General features: G+C 35.0%; 1 protein-coding gene across 7 annotated transcripts in view; it reads left to right on the forward strand.

Moving 5' to 3' along the window:
* ANK2 (ankyrin 2) overlaps positions 1-20,124 on the forward strand; it is a 276,460-nt gene that overhangs the window by 154,996 nt on the left and 101,340 nt on the right. For 6 of the 7 annotated variants that reach the window (XM_087935981.1, XM_087935982.1, XM_087935980.1 and 3 more), the window contains 3 exons: positions 5,321-5,422; positions 13,108-13,206; positions 14,092-14,190. In XM_087935981.1, coding sequence (XP_087792107.1) covers positions 5,321-5,422; positions 13,108-13,206; positions 14,092-14,190 — 300 coding nt within the window. Of the gene's footprint in view, positions 1-5,320; positions 5,423-13,107; positions 13,207-14,088; positions 14,191-20,124 lie in introns of all 7 variants that reach the window. The other variant, XM_087935983.1, reaches the window with a different exon arrangement.

Genomic DNA, 20,124 nt, shown 5'->3' on the forward strand with positions numbered 1-20,124 from the left:
CCAGGCACACACCAAGAGATAAACATGTTAAGGTGGTTTAAGGACAGTTTTCATGTCCAACTACAGACCTCATTGGCGAATTAATGCCACAAGGAAGGAAGCTAACGTAAGCTGTTCAGATTGAACGAGGCACAAAAATACATTTTTTGATTCTTTATCAATATTAGAAATATATAGAACATTAGAAATATTTAATATATTAGAAATATATCAAAAAGGAAGTATAAAAAGGAAGGAAAATATCAATAGCCATTACCAAAAGGAATAAATAACAGCTTGTTTTGGCTGTTAGTTAACTTAAAGTCAACTCTCTCTGTGTGTGTTTCTCTCTCTCTCTCTCTCTCTCTCTCTCTCTCTCTCTCTGTCCCTCTGCCTCTGTCTCCTCCTTTGCCTCCTTTGTCTTCTGTGTCATCTAACAAAATTTTTTTTGAAAGGGTTAAAGTACATGTGTATATATCGATTCTTTACTGGTTTGTTCAAATTACTCCTGCCTTCTATAGACCCAATGAGAACTCAGAAAATAGGAAGGAAGGGCAAAGAGCTGTGGCCTTTCTTGCTATGCGTATTTGTCCTACTTTTTCAGTTTTAAATGTTGCTACTAAGAGACGTAGACATGTTATTATTGGCTGTAATATATACCTAGAATGGAGGCAATAAACTATTATTAGCACTCAATTTCTTGACACTCTTTCAGTATTATTGGGTTAGGTTTCTTGACGTAAGTTAACAATTTGTTCCATAAGTAGGGGACATGTGTTAACCAAGAAATGAATAGAATGAAATACAAACATGTTGAAATAATATGGGAAAAATTGAATGAAAATAGCTAGTGATAATGTATGAGTTTTGTATGGAGAACGTACTATTTTGTCAAAGAACGGAATTTTTTTAAAAAAGGATACAAATATTAGTGTCCAAGAAAATAAAGATGAAACAAAACCAGTAATTTTATTAAAATGTTGGAAGTTTAATTTATTCAATTTAGACAATGACCAACTTTAAGTTGAAACTGGGCAGCTTAAAATGAAACTAAACAATGTAAATAGAATGATTAAAAAAAGAATAAAGATGACAAGTTTGGCCAACAATACACACACCTGCAAATATATCCAACAGGGCCCACTCTAATCTGAGACTTAGAAGAACATATGAGACTTTATGGAATGCCTTCACAGTGGGGAGCCACATGAATCTCAGCAGGTGCTATAAGGGAAAAGTATGCTTTCTGTCCTCATAGATGATACTGCTTAATCAAAGGGACCTGGAGCATGCCAATCCTGTGAGCTCATACTGAGCAGACACCATGGCAAATAGGTATTCTGTCAAAGTAATCAAGACTTACATAATAAAGAAATGTATAGGTAATAACCAGCATCTTGAATGGCACCTAGAATCAATGCAGCTCAAGAAACAGGACTGTCATATGAATATACCGAAGTAATGCTATCACTGTCCATGCCACTGCATTCTGGACCAGGTGAAGTTTTCAAATGGTTTCAAAGTCTCCATTTAGAATGCAATGCAAAGTCAAGCTATAAGCTGACTAGGACATGAGTGAGTGTCTGAAGAGCTTCCCAATCCAGAAATGGATTTTACTTTACTTTTTATCTATATGTTGAACAAGAGGGAAAAGTGTGAATCTATAGCACCTCATAAAGGAGGTGCCAAAACTTACTGCAATGTAAGGAAGGAAACAAATTGCTATAAATTGGTGCAACCAAATCCCAATATCCTCAGAGCTAAATCACAACAATATTGTAAAAAGCTTATGAGAGATCAAGCAGCAGAAGGATATGTCTCTTGGCTCTGCCATATCCATATCCTTCATGTGACCAAGGCTGTCTCTGTATTATATTCTGGCCTGAAATCCAACTAAAATGTGTTTAGACAATTTGCTTTCTTTTACAACAGCAATAGCAAACTTAGACTTATATACTACTTCACAGTGCTTTACACCCATCTCTAACCGGTTTACAGAGTCACCATATTGCCCCCAACAATGTGGGTTCTCATTTTACCAATCTTGGAAGGATGGAAGACTGAGTCAAGCTTGAGCTGGTGAGATTCAAACTGTCAAATTGCAAGCAGTCAGCATAAGTAATCTGCACTACTGCATTCTAATCACTGCGTCACTGTGGCTCATATCCAACTATCTTTTCAATAACCTTCCCTTTTTAAGAGGCCTTAACCATAACATGGATCCAACTACAAGCCATGTCTCTGGCCACTTTAAAGGAACCTGAGTCAAACAAACAAGAGGGTGGTGGTGGTGGTAAACAGTGCAGAATATTCTGTCTGTTTCCTCAAGAACTAGATCCTATTTGAGATCACAGCCCAAGAGTGAAGCCTAGTCAGTTTAGCCAGACATGCCAATCAGAATCTAACCTGGCATGGGATTGAATTACTTTATTCACTATTTAGCCAGAATAATCCATTTAGTAGTCCTGCAGAAGATCCTGTGGCCTCTACTGGCCACTAAACAGCTATAAGGGTGTAGAAATATTCACATTTTTTACCTTAATCATCATGAGCTAATCTCTAATACTGGTGTTCTGTCAGACTCACTTTGAGCCTTCCTCCAATAGCATTTTATATGTGTGTTCTGGCATCTCTTAGAAAATCTCAATAAAACAAGACCTAGGAAGTAAAATGTACCTGGAAAAGTGTTTAGCAGAATTCTGATTCAAAGTGTAGGAAAGATAACAAAGTGTAAAGTTTGGGAAGCATGCATGTGCTGCTAAATGTAATAAGAGTAGTAAACGTGTATGAAAATAATTGAAATGCTAAGTGAATGGTTCAACGATGATCAGGAATAAAACTGGGTCGTGTGATTCTTCTTGTTTAATGCCTTTGCTGATATTCATATTACATTTATATATGATGATTATACTGTGTGTTGGCCAAGAACTCAACTGATTCATAGCTAATGTCAGATTTTGTGAGTCATCAAAAAGTATGAAGATTACAATACTAAAGACCAAGGAGTTTACATTTGATAAAAAAATAAAGGAAATGATTGTTAAGTTAATAGAAATTGTAAAAAAGAAGTAAGGAAGTAGATGATTTGTGTATGTTGGTAGACTTCTAATAATGTAAAAATAAAATGTGCAAATAAAGGTAGTGGGTAATACTTTCTTTTACAAAGTATAAATGCCTATAAATATAAAAAAATAGTATAAGAACATGCTTTCTCTGTTTTTTTTATATGCAGGTATAATCTATGTCAGAGGTGTCAAACTCATGGCCCACGGGCCAGATGCATCATGTGCTGGCCACGCCCACGCCTAGTTTAGCGGAGGGGAAAAAAGCCATGATACTACACGTGATGACGCTATGATGGCGTGAGTTTGACACCCCTGATCTATGTGGTTGCTAAGAGTTGAAAATGATTTGATGGCAGATAATCAGATAATCATATGGAAACAATAATTGGGTGTGTCTGATAAAACTTCTAAAAAAAGAGGGACTAAGAATGCATAGGTGCTCGGTGAATGTGGAGTGAACAGAGTAAGAAGTAAGAAGTATATTATTAGTATAGTGTTGTTACAGTAACCAGGAGACCATAATGATAATGCAGGGTAGTAGTTTGGCTTTCCAAGGTACCAGCTCTGTTATAACTGACTAGGAAATTCTGGGATTTGAAGTCCATCCATTTTAAAGCGCACAAGGTCGAGAAACAGTGATTTAGTTTTGTTTTCCAAGCCTTTTTTTATGATTGGCTGCTTTTCTGTTTCTTCTGATGCTTCAGCTGTATTCACTTGATAATCTTCAGATTCTGAAAAATGAAAATTTGCTCCAGTTGAAACTAACTGAACAAGTTAGTTTTCTAGGTTCAAGAACTTCAGTGCTCATGTGCCAGAAATAAAAATGATTCAATTTCAAGTTACTGTATTAAAAAATACTAGCTGTACTAGCTGTAACAATATATAAATATCTACTTTTATTACATTCATCATCCTAAAAGGTATTTTGTTGTACATTTTTAACATTTTCATTTCCTCTGTCATAATTTTTTGTGTTATAATCTGAATTTTCATACATCTAGCGAATCTTAAATTTAAGGTCAGTTTCAAAAAAACACATCCGGAATGTGCAGAAAGCATAACAAACAATATTTTTGTTGAATTAATCTTCCCTGTATTTTAATGCACATAGCTAATAATCTTTTAAACCATTATGAATTCATTATTAGTATAAATATTCCAACTTTGTTTGCTAGATATTTATGAAATAATTAGTTTATATTTTACTTTAGAAATAAATAATAATAGTGTTCTTCTTATATACATGCTCAAGAGATCTTTACATCTTTTTATCCTAATTTTTCTTCTTTAATTTTTCATTTTTCCCCATAAAGTAATTATACAACTATTTAAGTATCTTTTGAAGGCATTCCAAATAGCTAATACATTTACAAGTCTGTAGAATAGGATATGCCTCAAATTTTGGTTGCTTTCGTATAATTAAAAAAAGTAATTTCTTATTTATCAAGTCTTCTCTTTATTTACCGGCAATAGATTTAACAGTAGTCTTCTCATGCGGCTACATATATATTATGCATTTTGTGGCATGATTTTGAGTCTAGTTGTGGTATAAGAAATGTGAAGCAAGAATTAAACAATTCATAATTAAGGTTGACAAGCAATTCCCTAATGCCGCTGATCTGCAGAATGTGTTGGCCAGAGTTGCTGGATAAGACTGCTTCTGCTAGACCTCTGCACAATCTTCAACCCCAAGGATTTCAAAAAGATGCCTATCGTAATAGTGGTAAAAAAATTATCACAAATGTGATTGAACACTAATGTGAGTTTATGTTCAAACCTACACAGTGGTGATAAAACTGGTGAAATAGCCATTCTTCTCTGCACTTACAGCAACTACTAGGGAAAGGTAGGATGAAACAGTTCCAGGCACGCAACATAACAAGTTGGTTGCTTTGCAACTAAAATCATTTGTGATGTGATCTGGCATCACTTTCTACTTATGAAACCCGAGGAAGTCAACAGGGTCCTTTATAGTCCTAACTTGTGCATTGGATCCATGCCCCTCGTATTATCAGGCTGCTGAATGGGGCAAGAATGATTAGATTTGGGAGTTTATTGATGCTTCTTTAGGGACATAGTGATGCTGCATATTTTAAAGAAGCCATTTGGACGTATTATAATTTTTTAAAAAAAAAGTTCACGTAATTTTTCCAGAGGGGTAACTGAATCAATAAGAATTGGGGAAAACATCAGTAACATAACAAAAAACTTTCCTTTTGTTTCTGTTCCTTATGTTCAGAACATTCAGTAATATTATTCTGTTTTGCTTTTCACAGTCGGATAGCAATGCAAGCTTCCTTCGAGCTGCCAGAGCTGGCAATCTGGACAAAGTAGTGGAATATCTAAAAGGAGGAATAGATATCAATACATGCAATCAGGTAAGTAAGAAGTCATATGTGGGCTCATGTTGTGCCAGCTCCAGATTGTAATGTAATATTGAAAGATAAATGGAAACTTTCCCAATGTTTTCCAGTGTTTTCTAGTTGCTAAAGAAGGCGATCACAGATAAAAATACATGAACCTGAAATGATGGTCTTCTGAATTGTTCATTATATGTAGAGATTGAAGATAGGATATTGTTACAGCCAGATTGTCAATTTTTTGGAACAAATCTACAAATGTTTTTCTTATTGATTATGCTTGTTGATTAATACCAGTTCAGATGATCAGTCTATATACCATATTTCCATCTACCGTACACAGCATTATAGAGATAGAATATTAGGAGTGATTTAATTATATTTAATATAAGTTACTGATATGCAGTGAATGTTCTTTATTATATTTCAAATAAAAATGTTTAAAATGTTGTCATATGTATGGACTTAAGCAATTCCTTCAAATCTTTTTTGGACGTTATGATACTGCCAAAAGTTACAATTCCTATAATTATTACACATTCCCTTTTACCACTGCTCTAAATAACTTTTATATCTATTTTGTTTTAAATACAAAATGGCAGAGTTGGCATTAGCCCTTTTCCAAATTCTCTGCAAGATCTAGGACCAAATGCTAAATCTTTAAATATTATTTTGTTGTTGAATGTTTTGATAGAATTTTGGAAAAATTTGCAAATTATAAATTTAGCTACCATAGCAATTACAGATCAATGTCAGAAGTTTATATATAGTGCGACAAAGAGGATGTTGCTTGAAAAACTATTAGAAATTGCACAAGTTAGTAAATCGTTCTAGTCATAGAACGATTTAAGGAACAGTGAAAATAATATTGGGAAATACGTGTCATCGGGAAAAGTAATATTTTTAATGTAGATCTTAACTCTAAAGTGTTCTTTGATTGGGTTCTATTTCAAATGCCCATGCAGACCTTCAAAACTATAAATAAATCTTCACTCCTATATGCAGTTGCTGCAAAAAATGCAGTCCCAAATCATTTTTATTATAATTTCACTGAAGAAGTAATATTGAACTTCTTTAGCTGAAACTTTTCTGTAGGCTAATAAACTCCTATCAAGTGAGACAGCTTTACTATGTATATTAGAATCTATATTTAATATATGTGTAAAATCAGAATATCTTTTTAAAATGAGAAATTATCTGTCATCCATCTATCTATCTCTGTCTGTCTATCTATCTATCTATCTATCTATCTATCTATCTATCTATCTATCTATCTATCTATCTATCTTCTATCATCTGTCAATCTAGCTTCATGCATGTATCTAATAGTTATAGACCAGAATCATATTTTTTTAAATGGAAAATTATGACATTATTTCATAGAGAGGGGACAGCCAGAGGACCACATAATAATAAATAAAAAACAAACTCCAACCTTCATAGTAGGTCATACCCATCATAATTTAATGGGCCTCCCTATTTGTTTCAATAAAGTAGTCTCACATTAATTGATCTACAATTGCTGATTGATGCAGTTGGGACAACATCTTGACAAGTGGACTAACTATGAGGCTACCAGTGATCAAATGACATCTTGGTATATACTTGTGCTACTCTTAATTATGTGCTGGCACATATAAATGAATAGACTCCATCTTTTTTTCTTTCCTGTGCCAGCTTGATATCCTGTTTTTCTAAGAATATTTTACCTCAAAATGGAGATACTCAGCAATTGTAACGAAAATGTTTATGACATTAAAAGAAATGTAACTCATGCTTCAACTCTAAGATATAAACCAGCCAGTTGTAAGCATATATGATAAAGGCATTTAAATACAACTTATTTATGTAGTAAATTATTTACTGTTATGAAAGTAAAACAGATTCTCTGCATCTTATGGCTATATATAAATATAAATATGTAAAGAAAAAAACAAAGCACAAATGGGCATATAGTCTATAAAACAGTAACATGAAGTCAGCATATAAATATTTTAGAGGCAGTAATATTTTATTAATTAGGTCAGAGTAGTTAAGTGAGGTAGCATAATGTGTAATCTTTGGCTTTCTACTCCTCAAATATATCATCTCCCAGATCTTCCTCCACAATGGACCTGGTTAGAGATGGTATTCAGCAGGTTCTGACCAGTTCTGGAGAACCAATAGCAGAAATTTTGAGTACTTCGGAGAACCGGCAAATACCACCTCTGACTGGATATTTTACAGCACCCTTCCTCTGCGATGCCCACCAAGCCATGCTCACAGAACCATTAGTAAAAATATTTGAATCCTACCACTGGACCTGGTGTTTAGTGATCTCACATGTGGAAGTTTGAAATTCTTTCCAATTTAATGCAACATCAGGTAGTAAATTTTCTATTAGAAAGGCCTGAAGTATGATAGATAGAATAAATTTGAGGAGCTGATGTTCTTCTGTGACAATCAGAATAGTGACACAAGTTCTTAATTATAAAGCATAGTGTATGTAACATTAATAAAACACCAGCATTTTAGAAGCAGGTTCTACTATAACCCCGAGTATGTGTATATTCTTATCAATTTTATATACATGCTATGAAATATTTTTTAAAGAGGAGGACATAAACAAAATGATTAAGTAGATTATTTTAAACTTTCGTACTCTTCTTCAGGATGTGGAGGAATCCACCTAAACAGGATTTCAACTCATACAAATAAGGGGCAGGTTCATTTATTTATAGGTATATGTGGAAACAAAGCCTCAGTTTTTCAGTGGACAATAACAACCTTAACTGTGACTCATACTCCTAAGAAAGTTCTGACTTGTGTACAATCTGGTTCTTCTTGAAGGTGGACACCAAACTTATTTTTTCCTTGTCCATCCATTTACTTTTGAGATTATGTTCCAAAGATAAAAGAAAGATTAACACAATCTATATTAAACATTGTAGACTCTTAGGCCTTTACCTAAATGCTTTTGCTAAGTTCTTTTGTACAGATATTCACTATATATGAAGCGATTATAGCTCTAAGGGTGCTAGTTTATTGCTAATTCTTATTGCTAACTCAGTAGTTTAAAATCAAAATTTGGTCCCATCAATAGAATCAGTAGAGTTCTGCTCAGATTATGTCTTCAATGGAAGGATCTTTTTCTCCTTTTGCTGACCTTCTAGTTCTGGCCCCATTGTTGCTAATGAAATAACCTTATAGGAGAATACCTTGACGTGTTAAATATCTCTACTGGCTCAGAAAACATCTACTGAATGTGTTCTTCCATTCGAAAAAGTATCTAAAGCCAAAAGATACATACTACATTTGGAAGGGCACTTTGAGATTTATTGAGAGCACATTAATGGAAATAGGCATGTTGTTTTTGACATGATTGTCCTAAATTACATAATCTTCTTCCTTTTGGATATACAGGTGAAACATGAAAAATTAGAATATCGTGCAAAAGTTCATTTATTTCAGTAATGCAACTTAAAAGGTGAACCTAATATATGAGATAGACTCATTACATGCAAAGCAAGATAGTTCAAGCTGTGATTTGTCATAATTGTAATGATTATGGCTTACAGCTCATGAAAACCCTAAATCTGCAATCTCAGAAAATTAGAATATTACATGCAATCCATAAAACAAGACTTGTACATAGAACAATATCGGACCTCTGAAACGTATAAGCATGCATATGTACTCAGTACTTGGTTTGGGCCCCTTTTGCAGCAATTACTACCTCAATGCGGCGTGGCATGGAAGCTATCAGCCTGTGGCACTGCTGAGGTGTTATGGAAACCAGGATGCTTCAATAGCGGCCTTCAGCTCTTCTGCATTGTTCAGTCTCATGTCTCTCATCTTTCTCTCGGCAATGCTCCATAGATTCTCTATGGGGTCCAGGTCAGGCGAGTTTGCTGGCCAATCAAGCACAGTAATCCCACAGTCATTGAATCAGCTTTTGGTGCTTTTGGCAGTGTGGGTAGTTGCCAAGTCCTGCTAGAAAATGAAGTCAGCATCCCCATAAAGCTCGTCTGCAGAAGGAAGCATGAAGTGCTCCAAAATCTCCTGGTAGATGGCTGCATTGACCCTGGACTTATTGAAGCACAGTGGACCAACACCAGCAGATGACATGGCTCCCCAAATCAACACAGACTGTGGAAACTTCACACTGGACTTCAAGCATCTTGCAGTGTGTGCCTCTCCATTCTTCCTCCAGACTCTGGGTCTGTCAGCCTCAAGATCTCTTCGGGTACCCCAACTATTATCCTTTATTTCTCCCTTAGTATCTCTACTACTAGGCTTACTTCTTTCGGCTGTCATTAGCAACGGGGGGGAGGGGTAATTGTGGGGGGGAAGAGAGCTGGAGGTGTTTTGCATTTTTTACTGTGGGCAGAAGAAGGGGGGGGATTTCTTCTTTCCAATTTTCCATTTCTTTCCTAGCTCTATCCTTTTTTGCGCAGCTGCGAGGTCTTATCAAAATATGTCAAGGTCAACGGACAGAGGCCTCATCACTACCTGAAGATGCTCACATGATCATATTCGGAACTTTTAATTGGCGGAGACTTCTGGACTTTGGGGGGTGGGAACAATTCCATTTCTTTGTATGTGTGATCTGCGCGCCAAATTCTCACTTTCGGAATTCCATTTGTAGCTTCCTTTTCATCTTCCAGTAAAAGAAGAACTTTGCTCTGAACCATGGAGTCTGAGTATTTCTTTCTTGGATTTTGAAAGGAGCACACACCGACAGGGTCCTTGGTTTCCAAATGAGATGCAAAAGTTTCTCTCATCAGAAAAGAGGACTTTGGACCACTGAGCAACAGACCAGTTCTGTTTTTCTTTAGCCCAGGTAAGACGCTTCTGACATTGTTGTTCAGGAGCGGCTTGACAAGAGGACCCCATGTCCAGGATCCGTCTCTGTGTGGTGACTTTTGATGCACTGACTCCAGCCTCAGTCCACTCCTTGTCAAAGTACCCAACACTTTTGAATGGCCTTTTCCTGACAATCCTCTCCAGGCTGCGGTCATCCCTGCAGCTTGTGCACCTTTTTCTTCCACACTTTTCCCTTCCACATAACTTTCTATTAATGTGCTTTGATACAGCACTTTGGGAACATCCAACTTCTTTTGCTGTTACCTTTTGAGGCTTTCCCTCCTTATAGAGGGTGTCAGTGATGGTTTTCTGCACAACTGTCAGGTCAGCAGTCTTTCCCATGATTGTGATTCCTACTGAACCAGACTGAGAGACCATTTAAAGGCTCAGGAACCCTTTGCAGGTGTTATGGCTTAATTAGCTGATTGGAGTGGGACACTTTGAGCCTAGAATATTGAACCTTTTCACAATATTCTAATTTTCTGAGATTGTGGATTTAGGGTTTTCATGAACTGTAAGCCATAATCATCTCAATTATGACACATCACGGCTTGAACTATCTTGCTTTGCATGTAATGAGTCCATCTGATTTATTAGGTTCACCTTTTAAGTTGCATTACTGAAATAAATGAACTTTTGCATGCTATTCTAATTTTTCGAGTTTTACCTGTATATGGCAAATGTTTGTCATAAAAACTATATTTTAAGAACGGAGGGAAAAATTATCTGCTTAAACTCAGTTATTTTTTTCTCTCTCTCTCTCTCTCCCCCTCCTCTCCATGTCCCTGTCTGTCATAATATTAATAAAAGATAAAGAATGTTAGTAATATTATATAACCCTTAAAATCACAATAAAAGCAGATGCTCTGATAATTTTGTAAACAAAGAAGTTTACAATTTTCTGAAATTAGAGATTGTCACTAGCTACCATAAATGATAAAGAAAGAATAAACAATTTCATTTACACATACGATATTTATTTACACATGCTAGATAGTAATGGGACATGGTAAAATAAACACTATTTAGTTGTGTTATCTTTAATGCCTGTCACACTTTTCTATGTGACCTCTTTTAATTGTGAATCTGTTTCTTGGTTGTATAAAGAAATGCAATACTGAAGTTTTAAAAAGACAGTCTTAATACTAGACACAACTGTCATTCAACTAGGGCCTGCTTTTGTATTTTCCTTTCATAAATATCACTTTCCTGTAGGTTCACAGCAGTATTTTCTTAAAATAAAATAGGACACTATAGTGTAAAGCTAAAAAAAAAACACTGATCTTCTGTTTTCTGATCCCTAGAAAAACCTCTGGATAATGAAAAATCAACATGAGATTTTTTCATCAGTGTCTTTTTTTCCTGCTTTGATCCATTTAATCAGTTAAGCAGTATTTGGTTTCTAGCCAGTCTCTCTTCTAAATAGATTTGATTGTGCTCAACTGACCTTTTGCAGATTCCACTGACAATTACAACTAAATCTTATGTGTAGTGTTGTGTTAGTTTATTTAATGCTCAGTACCTTTGCATATATGTATAACTTCCACATAACTGTCTCAACAGAATGAACTATTGTATCTTTTCAATATATTTGTTGCATGATGCCTTGTGTCATATTAAATACTAATAAATGTATTAGCAAGCTTGTGGTCTATATACTGTAGCAAATCTATGCAGAGTTCTATAATCAAAGGAGAAGATGTGATTTAAAGCATGCAGACTGAACACTTACATTTATATCTTTTCATGGACTTGCATGTCTGCAACTGATGAAGAATAAGTTAGTTTTCAAGTATTCTCTGATAGCCCTAAAATTCCAGTCAGTGCATGCCATACTATTTAAATTACTAGGCAAAGGGTCTGGTGTTTATCCATGAGCTGGGCAAGTGATTTGGGAACACACAGTTTTTGGAACCAATTGTTTTACTTCGAAGCTTCTCATGGTACTTTATACCAACAAACTAAGTTCTCTAAAATTTAAGATATATATGCAAACTATTGGGAAATCACACCCACAAATTTGAATGAAATGTTATAAGTATTCTGATGTCACTCAAATGTTGCATTAAGGATGCTTTGGAAGTCATTATCTAGAAAAGCCTATACAGCACAGCACTGTATACCTGAAGACTTGATGGATTGAATCAATTCAAATCAAATCAGTGTCAGTTCTTAATGACCATATAAATAAGTTATCCCAGCTACGCTGTAACCGATCTGGTCCTTTAAATCTTCTAATGGTGTACCCATTGCTGTTGTAATTTAGTTCATCCATCTCTTTCAGTATATTTGCATTTACTTTTCCTTGCAATACATTCAGGAATGCCTTTTCAAATATAATTCTGCCAATCCTGTTTTAACATCTATAAGGTAAAAGTTGTGGGTGTATATGTAAGGCATTACTGATGAGGGCGTTTTGTCTGGAGGTGCATCTGGGCCCAATTCTCTTCTGGTTCTGAAAAACTCTGAAGACAATTTTATTTCCAAAGGACTTTGGCCCTTGGAAGGATGGTAGGCAACTAATGAGTTGATTTCTATGTGTTACATAGATGTTATCTATATTTATATTGTTTTTCTTGGTTGAATTCTTCAGATTCTTGTAAGATTGGAAAAGGTAGAAAAATGATAAATTAAATACACACACCTAAATTATAAATTATTATTTGACTGTTTTCTTTATAGCTTTGGACAGTACCTGCTCTATGCTGATTTAATCATTTTTCCACCCTGGGAATTATTGCTCCCATCTTGTTAGGTCTATGATTTACACTGAAGTTGAGAAACGATGTGCATAATATGACATATTCTGACATGTCACTGTAACCTCCAAATTAGCAATATAATTTATTTGTTTACAGAATGGACTTAATGCCTTACACCTGGCTGCCAAAGAAGGCCATGTAGGTTTGGTTCAGGAATTGCTGGAAAGAGGATCTGCAGTGGATTCTGCAACAAAGGTACTATTTATTGTCCAGGTGCTTAGAAAAATATCATTAACCCAAAGGAGTGAATGGTAAAATCTGTTAGTAACTGTTTTAATGATTTAAAGTTTATTTCTAAATTATGGCCTTCGTATATTCCATATAATTTCCCAAATAATGTTGCTTTCTCTTCCTAATCCTGAATGAAATTTCATCTGCACATGAATCACAATTTTAATTCTGTGAAACTTTGCAAGAATTATTGCAAGTAATGATTGTTTTGGATTTATTATACTAAAATCAGGACTTAATATTTAACTAAGACAGGCGGGGCAAGTCTGAAACCAGACTTGTTTTCCCATTCCCTGCTCCTTCTTATGTGCAGCTTGTAGAATTTTTAATTTCTATTATTTTTTAAAGAAACCAAGAATTGGTTAATTGCTAAATAAGCCAACAGTAAATTCTGAATTAATTTCATAATTCTTTTCATTATGGATTAGAACCTTTGTTTTCTTTCAGCAGCTGTTCTAAAGTAGCTCAATTTTTCTGATTTATTAGGAATGGGTATGCATAACTATATTTCAATGTTCATGTTGCTGACAGCAGTTCATAATTGGAAACAACTATTTAAGTAAATTATTCCCAAATTGTGGTGCTTCCTAATGAAAACGCCTACCAACAGTATTGGTTTAATATTATTTTTAAAAGAATAAATATAATTGCTTTCCTAGAAATATGTTTGGATAATCTTAATTTAAATCCAGTTATAAAGGAAATGGAAGATATTGAACATTTTATAATGGAAAAAATTCAACATTTAATTCATATTTTTATTAATGTTACAGAGATTGTACAGTATATTGCTCTGAATTCTAGGCGCAATTTAAATTAATGTGTGCATTTTTATTTTGTGCAAAGCAGAAGGGAAATACTGCACTACATATTGCTTCCTTGGCGGGACAGGCTGAAGTGGTCAAAGTTCTAGTTAAGGAAGGAGCTAATATTAATGCACAGTCTCAGGTAAGTTGACATATATGTGCAACTTTTTGCACATATATGTGCACTTTAATCTAAATAAAAATTGTCTCAAGGTTAATTGATGACATATATAGTGAAGTACATAGTTTATTCAATATCCATAAAGATATTAACAATTTCCAGCAGATGCAGCTAAAGAAACTGTTTTATAAATGATGCATATTATCATCAATAATATCAAATAATCATTTCTGGATTATTTAAGCCATCCTTTATAATCTGGTATTCACATATCCTTTTGCAAAAGCAGTCACCAACATAAGATAGATTCCTCCCCCTAAATTTTAGATATATTGCAGCTTAAAAATACCTTAGTGACACAATAACATTTTAAACATTCCTAAAAATATTACAAATTGGTTCATATACAGCTGTATGTCTAATAAACAAGGAACTACCAATAGAAATGACCAATTTTGCTTAATCACTATATCTTTGCAAATGCAAAATACAGAGTTAAAATACAGCGTTATTATGTTTTTATTTTCTCTAAAAGTCTGAAGTTTTTACCATAATAATGAGCAATGATTATTCACAATTATTCACATAACTACAAGGTAGCATCTGGAATAATTCTTTCCTACTCACCCACCCCCTTATATTCAGGAAATGCTTTGGTATCTGAGACAGTATTCTTTGATCTATTTTTGTAATTGCTGACTCACACCAGCAAAACAGAAGAGGCCTCCTGTTCTGGAGGGAGAGAAAGAACAGAAAGGAACTGACAAATTTTTAAATAAAGGGGCATCTATTAACAGACGAAAATTCTTAATCTGTGCATGATGCTATCGAAGTCCATCACACAAAAGGCCCTCAAGGTATAAAAGGTATAAAATATGTATTTCTATTGAAGTATATGAAGGCATTTCTATATGCATCAATATTTTTACAATATTTTAATGTCCAATGATCATGATCACGTGTCAAAACAATCTCAAATAATCCCACATGGTTGGAATTTACTTGGGAAATTTGGAAAACTCATTTGAATACAATACATTTAGAAACCAACTTACATACACCCAATTTCATGCCTGCATAATATTAGTATGGATAGTCTAAAGAAGGTGTCCCCCAACTCCTGGGTCATGACCCACTATCGGGCCACAGCCTCTTTGGAACTGGGCCACATAAGTGGCAGGCGAGAATGAGTGCAGCTCCACTTACATGAGTAGTGGGCACTCACATGAAGCTCCATTTGTGCAGTGGCAGGCACTGACACATGAAACTCCAAAATTCCACCACTCAATGGAACCATCCCGTCCCCTACTCCTCCGTTGATCCACCAAGCCAGAAAGGTTGAGAACTGCTGGTCTAAAAAGCATTAAACTCTAAGAGCTGAGGCCTCCCCTCTTATAGTTGATAAGCTGTTTCAAAATGTTGGAATAGCTGGGAAGTTAAGGAATGTTAATTTTTAAAAGCTGAATCAGAGTTCTTTCAACAAAAAACTGCATACATTATTTTGACTTATTATTTTGACTAGATTCTGGTTAGCCTACTTGGAGATGGAGAAGTTGCAGCCAAGGTTTATAGGTGGCTTCTTTTGTATTATCCTTGGAATTCTATCCAAACCCACCAGTGTAATTTGCCAAAAATTATCTGGGATGGCTCTAAAATTAAATTAAAATTAAGTAGCTTGGGGACTATAACTTTGCCAAACATTGTGCCAGTAATTATAACTGGCATGCTTCATACAACATTAATGGCAGCTCTTGGCCCTAAAAATGTTGGCCATGGTACCAGTTTGGCATAGTGGTTAAAGCATTATAAAAGAAAGCAGAGACCATGACTTCTAGTCTTGCCTTGGGCCACACCAGATGGGTGACCCTCATCCCTGGGAAGGAAGCGGTGGCTAAGCATCTCCAAACAAAGCTTCCCAACAAAAATTCAGGGATTCTTCAGGCAGTCACCAGGAGTAAACACTGACTTGATGGCTCAAAAACAAATGACATTAAAACACATTATCCAGCTGGAATCTATCTTTGAATAGTTAAACAATTGTAAGATATACTTACATAAAATCTGATAGCTAGATTTTGGTCAGGTATTATAATAAGCAATTCCCAGTTTGGATGGTTTTCAAACTGCTATTTAGTTACTAAATCCCTAAATCATTTGTTGCTGGAATACTAGAACTGCATCTTCCATATTTGTGAAGTGCTGTTTAATTTATTGTTAGTGATGTTCTACCATTAATGGAAACTAGCTTAGTAGGTATTCAAGACTGAGATCTCTCATCTTAGGAACTTTGTTACTGTGTTGTAAATTAGGCTTTTAAGGCTGTGTTATATTTTGTCCCATTTTAATGTGGACAAAATTAATGTTCTGTTGTTTTACATTGTTTCTTGATTTTTATGAACAGGTTCTTTAAAATTGTCTAGACAACTTTCAGATAACAGTGAGATTTAAAAAATAATTGTTAATGAGTTATCTATTTTTGAGCTTAAACAGACATAGTATATTTAGTATGTAATGTATACTATGTACAAATAAATATATCTATAAACAAGTATATTATAAAGTATACAAATATACACCTTAATGATATGTTATTAATATGCTTGTGGTCAACTGGACTACCCTAAACATCATCTGTAGCTGACTTTGACTTTGCAAATAAGTATGAGTGTATGTATTAAATCCATATTGCGTAGATTTGGATCCTACATATTTTTTGCTGCATCACAGGCAGCAGTGTTGCATAACAGAAAGGCTCACTGAAGATTCATATTATACAAAGGAACTGAATAACAAAGAGAAAAGAATGAAAGAACAGAATAGCATCTTCCAGATACACAATTTTACTTGTTTTCTACAACAGTATATTAATGGCAACATATTTCATGCCTGCACATTAGTATATGTAGAGTATCATGGAGAAATGAAAAAGTAGAAAATGGATTATTAACTGGGGTAGACACATCTACTAATATTAGTAAATGTGTCTACTTTTATTCCAGATCCTAATTTTATATGTGTGTGTGTGTTCTTTGCTGGATCACTACACCATACCTGTGGTCCTACATTAATGTTAACACAAATGTACATCAATAATAGTTTTTAAAATTTGCATGCCACTTGACTCCCAGTGATTGTGGGTGGTTTACAAATAGTTAAAAAACATTTAATGAACAATGCAAACAAATCCCTCCCACAAAAACAGCACACAATAAAAGGAGATGGCAGAGAAAACAAACCTGGATAGGAACAAGAAAAAAGAAGAAAAGGGACATTCATCATATTTACCAAAGGCCTGCATGAAGAACATGATCATTACCAATGATAATGTTGCCTAGTTTGGTTTACAAAATATCTGCAGAGAAACAGCCAAGCTCAGAAAGCACCAAGGACTCCACATTTCAGCCCTTTGAAATAAAGTGTGTGTGTGTGTGTGTGTGTGTGTATGGATTTGAATCTTGAATGGAGACCTCATTCCAGAGGATAAGTGTTGCTACAGAGAAGGGCTGCTTCTGGGGTCACAAAAGATAGCATTGTTTAATCAATGGATCCTGAACACACCAATCCTGCCAAAATAAATTACCTGGGGGAAAAATCTATGGAAGACAGTAATACAGGCTCCGTGCACTGTATATGTGGTAGCCAGCACCTTCAACGACACTCAGAAGCAAATTGACAACCATTTAAAAAATGATAACATAGGATGTCCATCAAAGTAGTTAATTTATTTTGTTTTCCTTTTAGATTTTGGAAGTAAATGTGGACCAATTTTATCCTTCTGTGCATTTCTTTTTCTAATTAAATAAACTTTAATTACTAACCTTTGCTTACTGTATGCCAAAAATACATTGAACTTGAATATATATTCAAGATATAGATACAGATATATATATAGAGAAATATAAAATAGTCAATTAACTTTAAAATGCATTTTAAAGAAAAATGGAATTGTAATTCCATAAAAAAGCAAAACAAATCTTCCCCAGATGAAATGATTACTCCATTTTTTTTCAGCTCAGTTATTGGTAGCACTTAATATTCTATCTAGGCACTGCCTGTAGTCATTATAACAGATGTTCAGTTTTTGAATTTTGATCCAGATACAGTTGATCCAGAAAATAATGATAGTCTGGCTCAGACATTAAATGGCAGGCATTGTAGAACATTATTACACCTTTACAACTGAAATTTAATGCAGATTTATGTTAGAAAGAAATCAACAGGTAAATGTAGCTTGGTTTTGGAATTTACTGCCTTCTGATTTAATAGTAAATAATTACAATTTCTTTTGATTATTTTTGGTAACAATTAAGCTTTCCAAAAATGTATATATTATTTTGGAAATCAATAATTTGAGAATTCAGAGATAACAGTAGTTATAAGTGAATTAAATTCTTTCATATTTTATGCTGAGAATGTTTTGGTTTTTTTAGTACTTAGATGTGGGGATATTATCAGTTTTCACAGTCCTTTTAAGAGAGAATTCATACAGGGCCAAGCGATCAGGTAGCCTCAGAGCCATGGCCTTATTCAAATGTGGTGATTACTTAGGATGTATGTCTGTGTTCTGCATATAACTAAATTTCATTAAAATGATCTCCTGATGCAAAATTAGAATTTGTAGTTAGATATTATATGTACAATTATGCAGAATTCATTATGTTTTAAAATAAAGATTAGCTTTTGAATTTAAAAAAAGTTCTCCAGGGAATGGAAGACATTTTATTTATGGAAATAATGTGGTTGGTTTGATTCTATATTTAGTTTACTTTATTGTCATTGCACCTCGTACAGCGAAATCAAACACCATCTTCAGTGCACATCATGACCATGACCATGAAAATAAACACAAACACACATCCTTCACTCTTCACACATTGAACTGGAAACCCCCAACACCACACCAACACTGCACTATAAGGGAGAATTCAAAAGAGCTACTGCCCTGGGATAGAAGCTGTTTTTCAGCCTATTTGTCCTTGTTTTTATTATTCTGTACCATCTTCCAGGTGGTAATAGTTCAAAAAAAGGGTTGCCAGGATGAGATAGATCTTTGAGAATGTTCTGAATTTTCTTAAGGCAGCGGGAGCTATAAAGCTCCTCCAAAGAGGGGAGAGGGCAACCAATGATCTTCTGGGCAATGACATTAACCCTCTGGACTGCTTTCCTATCTGCCACTGTACAATTGGCAAACCATACAGAGGTACAGTATGTTAAAATGCTCTCTCTGGTGCAGCGGTAGAAGATCACCAGCAGTTTCTCATTCAGTTGTTGTTTTCTGAGAAGCCTCAGGTAGTATAGTCTCTGCTGGGCCTTTTTGACCAGGGCTACAATGTGGGCACCCCAGGTCAGGTCTTCTTTTAGGGTAATACCCAGAAACTTAAAACTGGCCACTTGCTCCACTCAGTCACCATTGATAAGCAAGAGCTGGATGTCTGATCTGTTCCTTCCATAATCCACTATAAGCTCCTTGGTCTTATTGGTGTTGAGGGCCAAGTTGTTGTCCCACACCATGAAATCAACCGGTCCACCTTATCTCGGTAGGCAGACTTACCCCCCCAGAGATACGTCCCACCACTGTTGTATCATCTTCAAATTTAGCAATAGTATTACGAATGTGACTGGGAATGCAGTCATGCACATAAACAGTATAGAGTAAGGGACTCAACACGCAACCCTGTGGTGTACCAGTGTTAAGAATAAGGGCTGAAGAGGTATGATTACCTAATCTGATCCTCTGTGAGCGGCCAGACAGGAAATCCATAATCAAAGGCAGATTGAATTAGAAAGCCCAAGGTCCACAAGTTTAGACACTTGTCTCTGTGGAAGAATTGTGTTAAATGCAGAACTAAAATCCACAAAAAGCATCCTCACATAGCCCTCCCACTGTTCTAGATGAGTCAGAGCAGTGTGAAGCGTGATGGCTATAGCGTTCTCTGTAGATCTATTTTTTCTGTA

Source organism: Pseudonaja textilis, chromosome 6 (assembly GCF_049901715.1).
Source record: "Pseudonaja textilis isolate UNSWEBS1 chromosome 6, rPseTex1.2, whole genome shotgun sequence".
NCBI classification, from domain to species: Eukaryota; Metazoa; Chordata; class Lepidosauria; order Squamata; family Elapidae; genus Pseudonaja; species Pseudonaja textilis.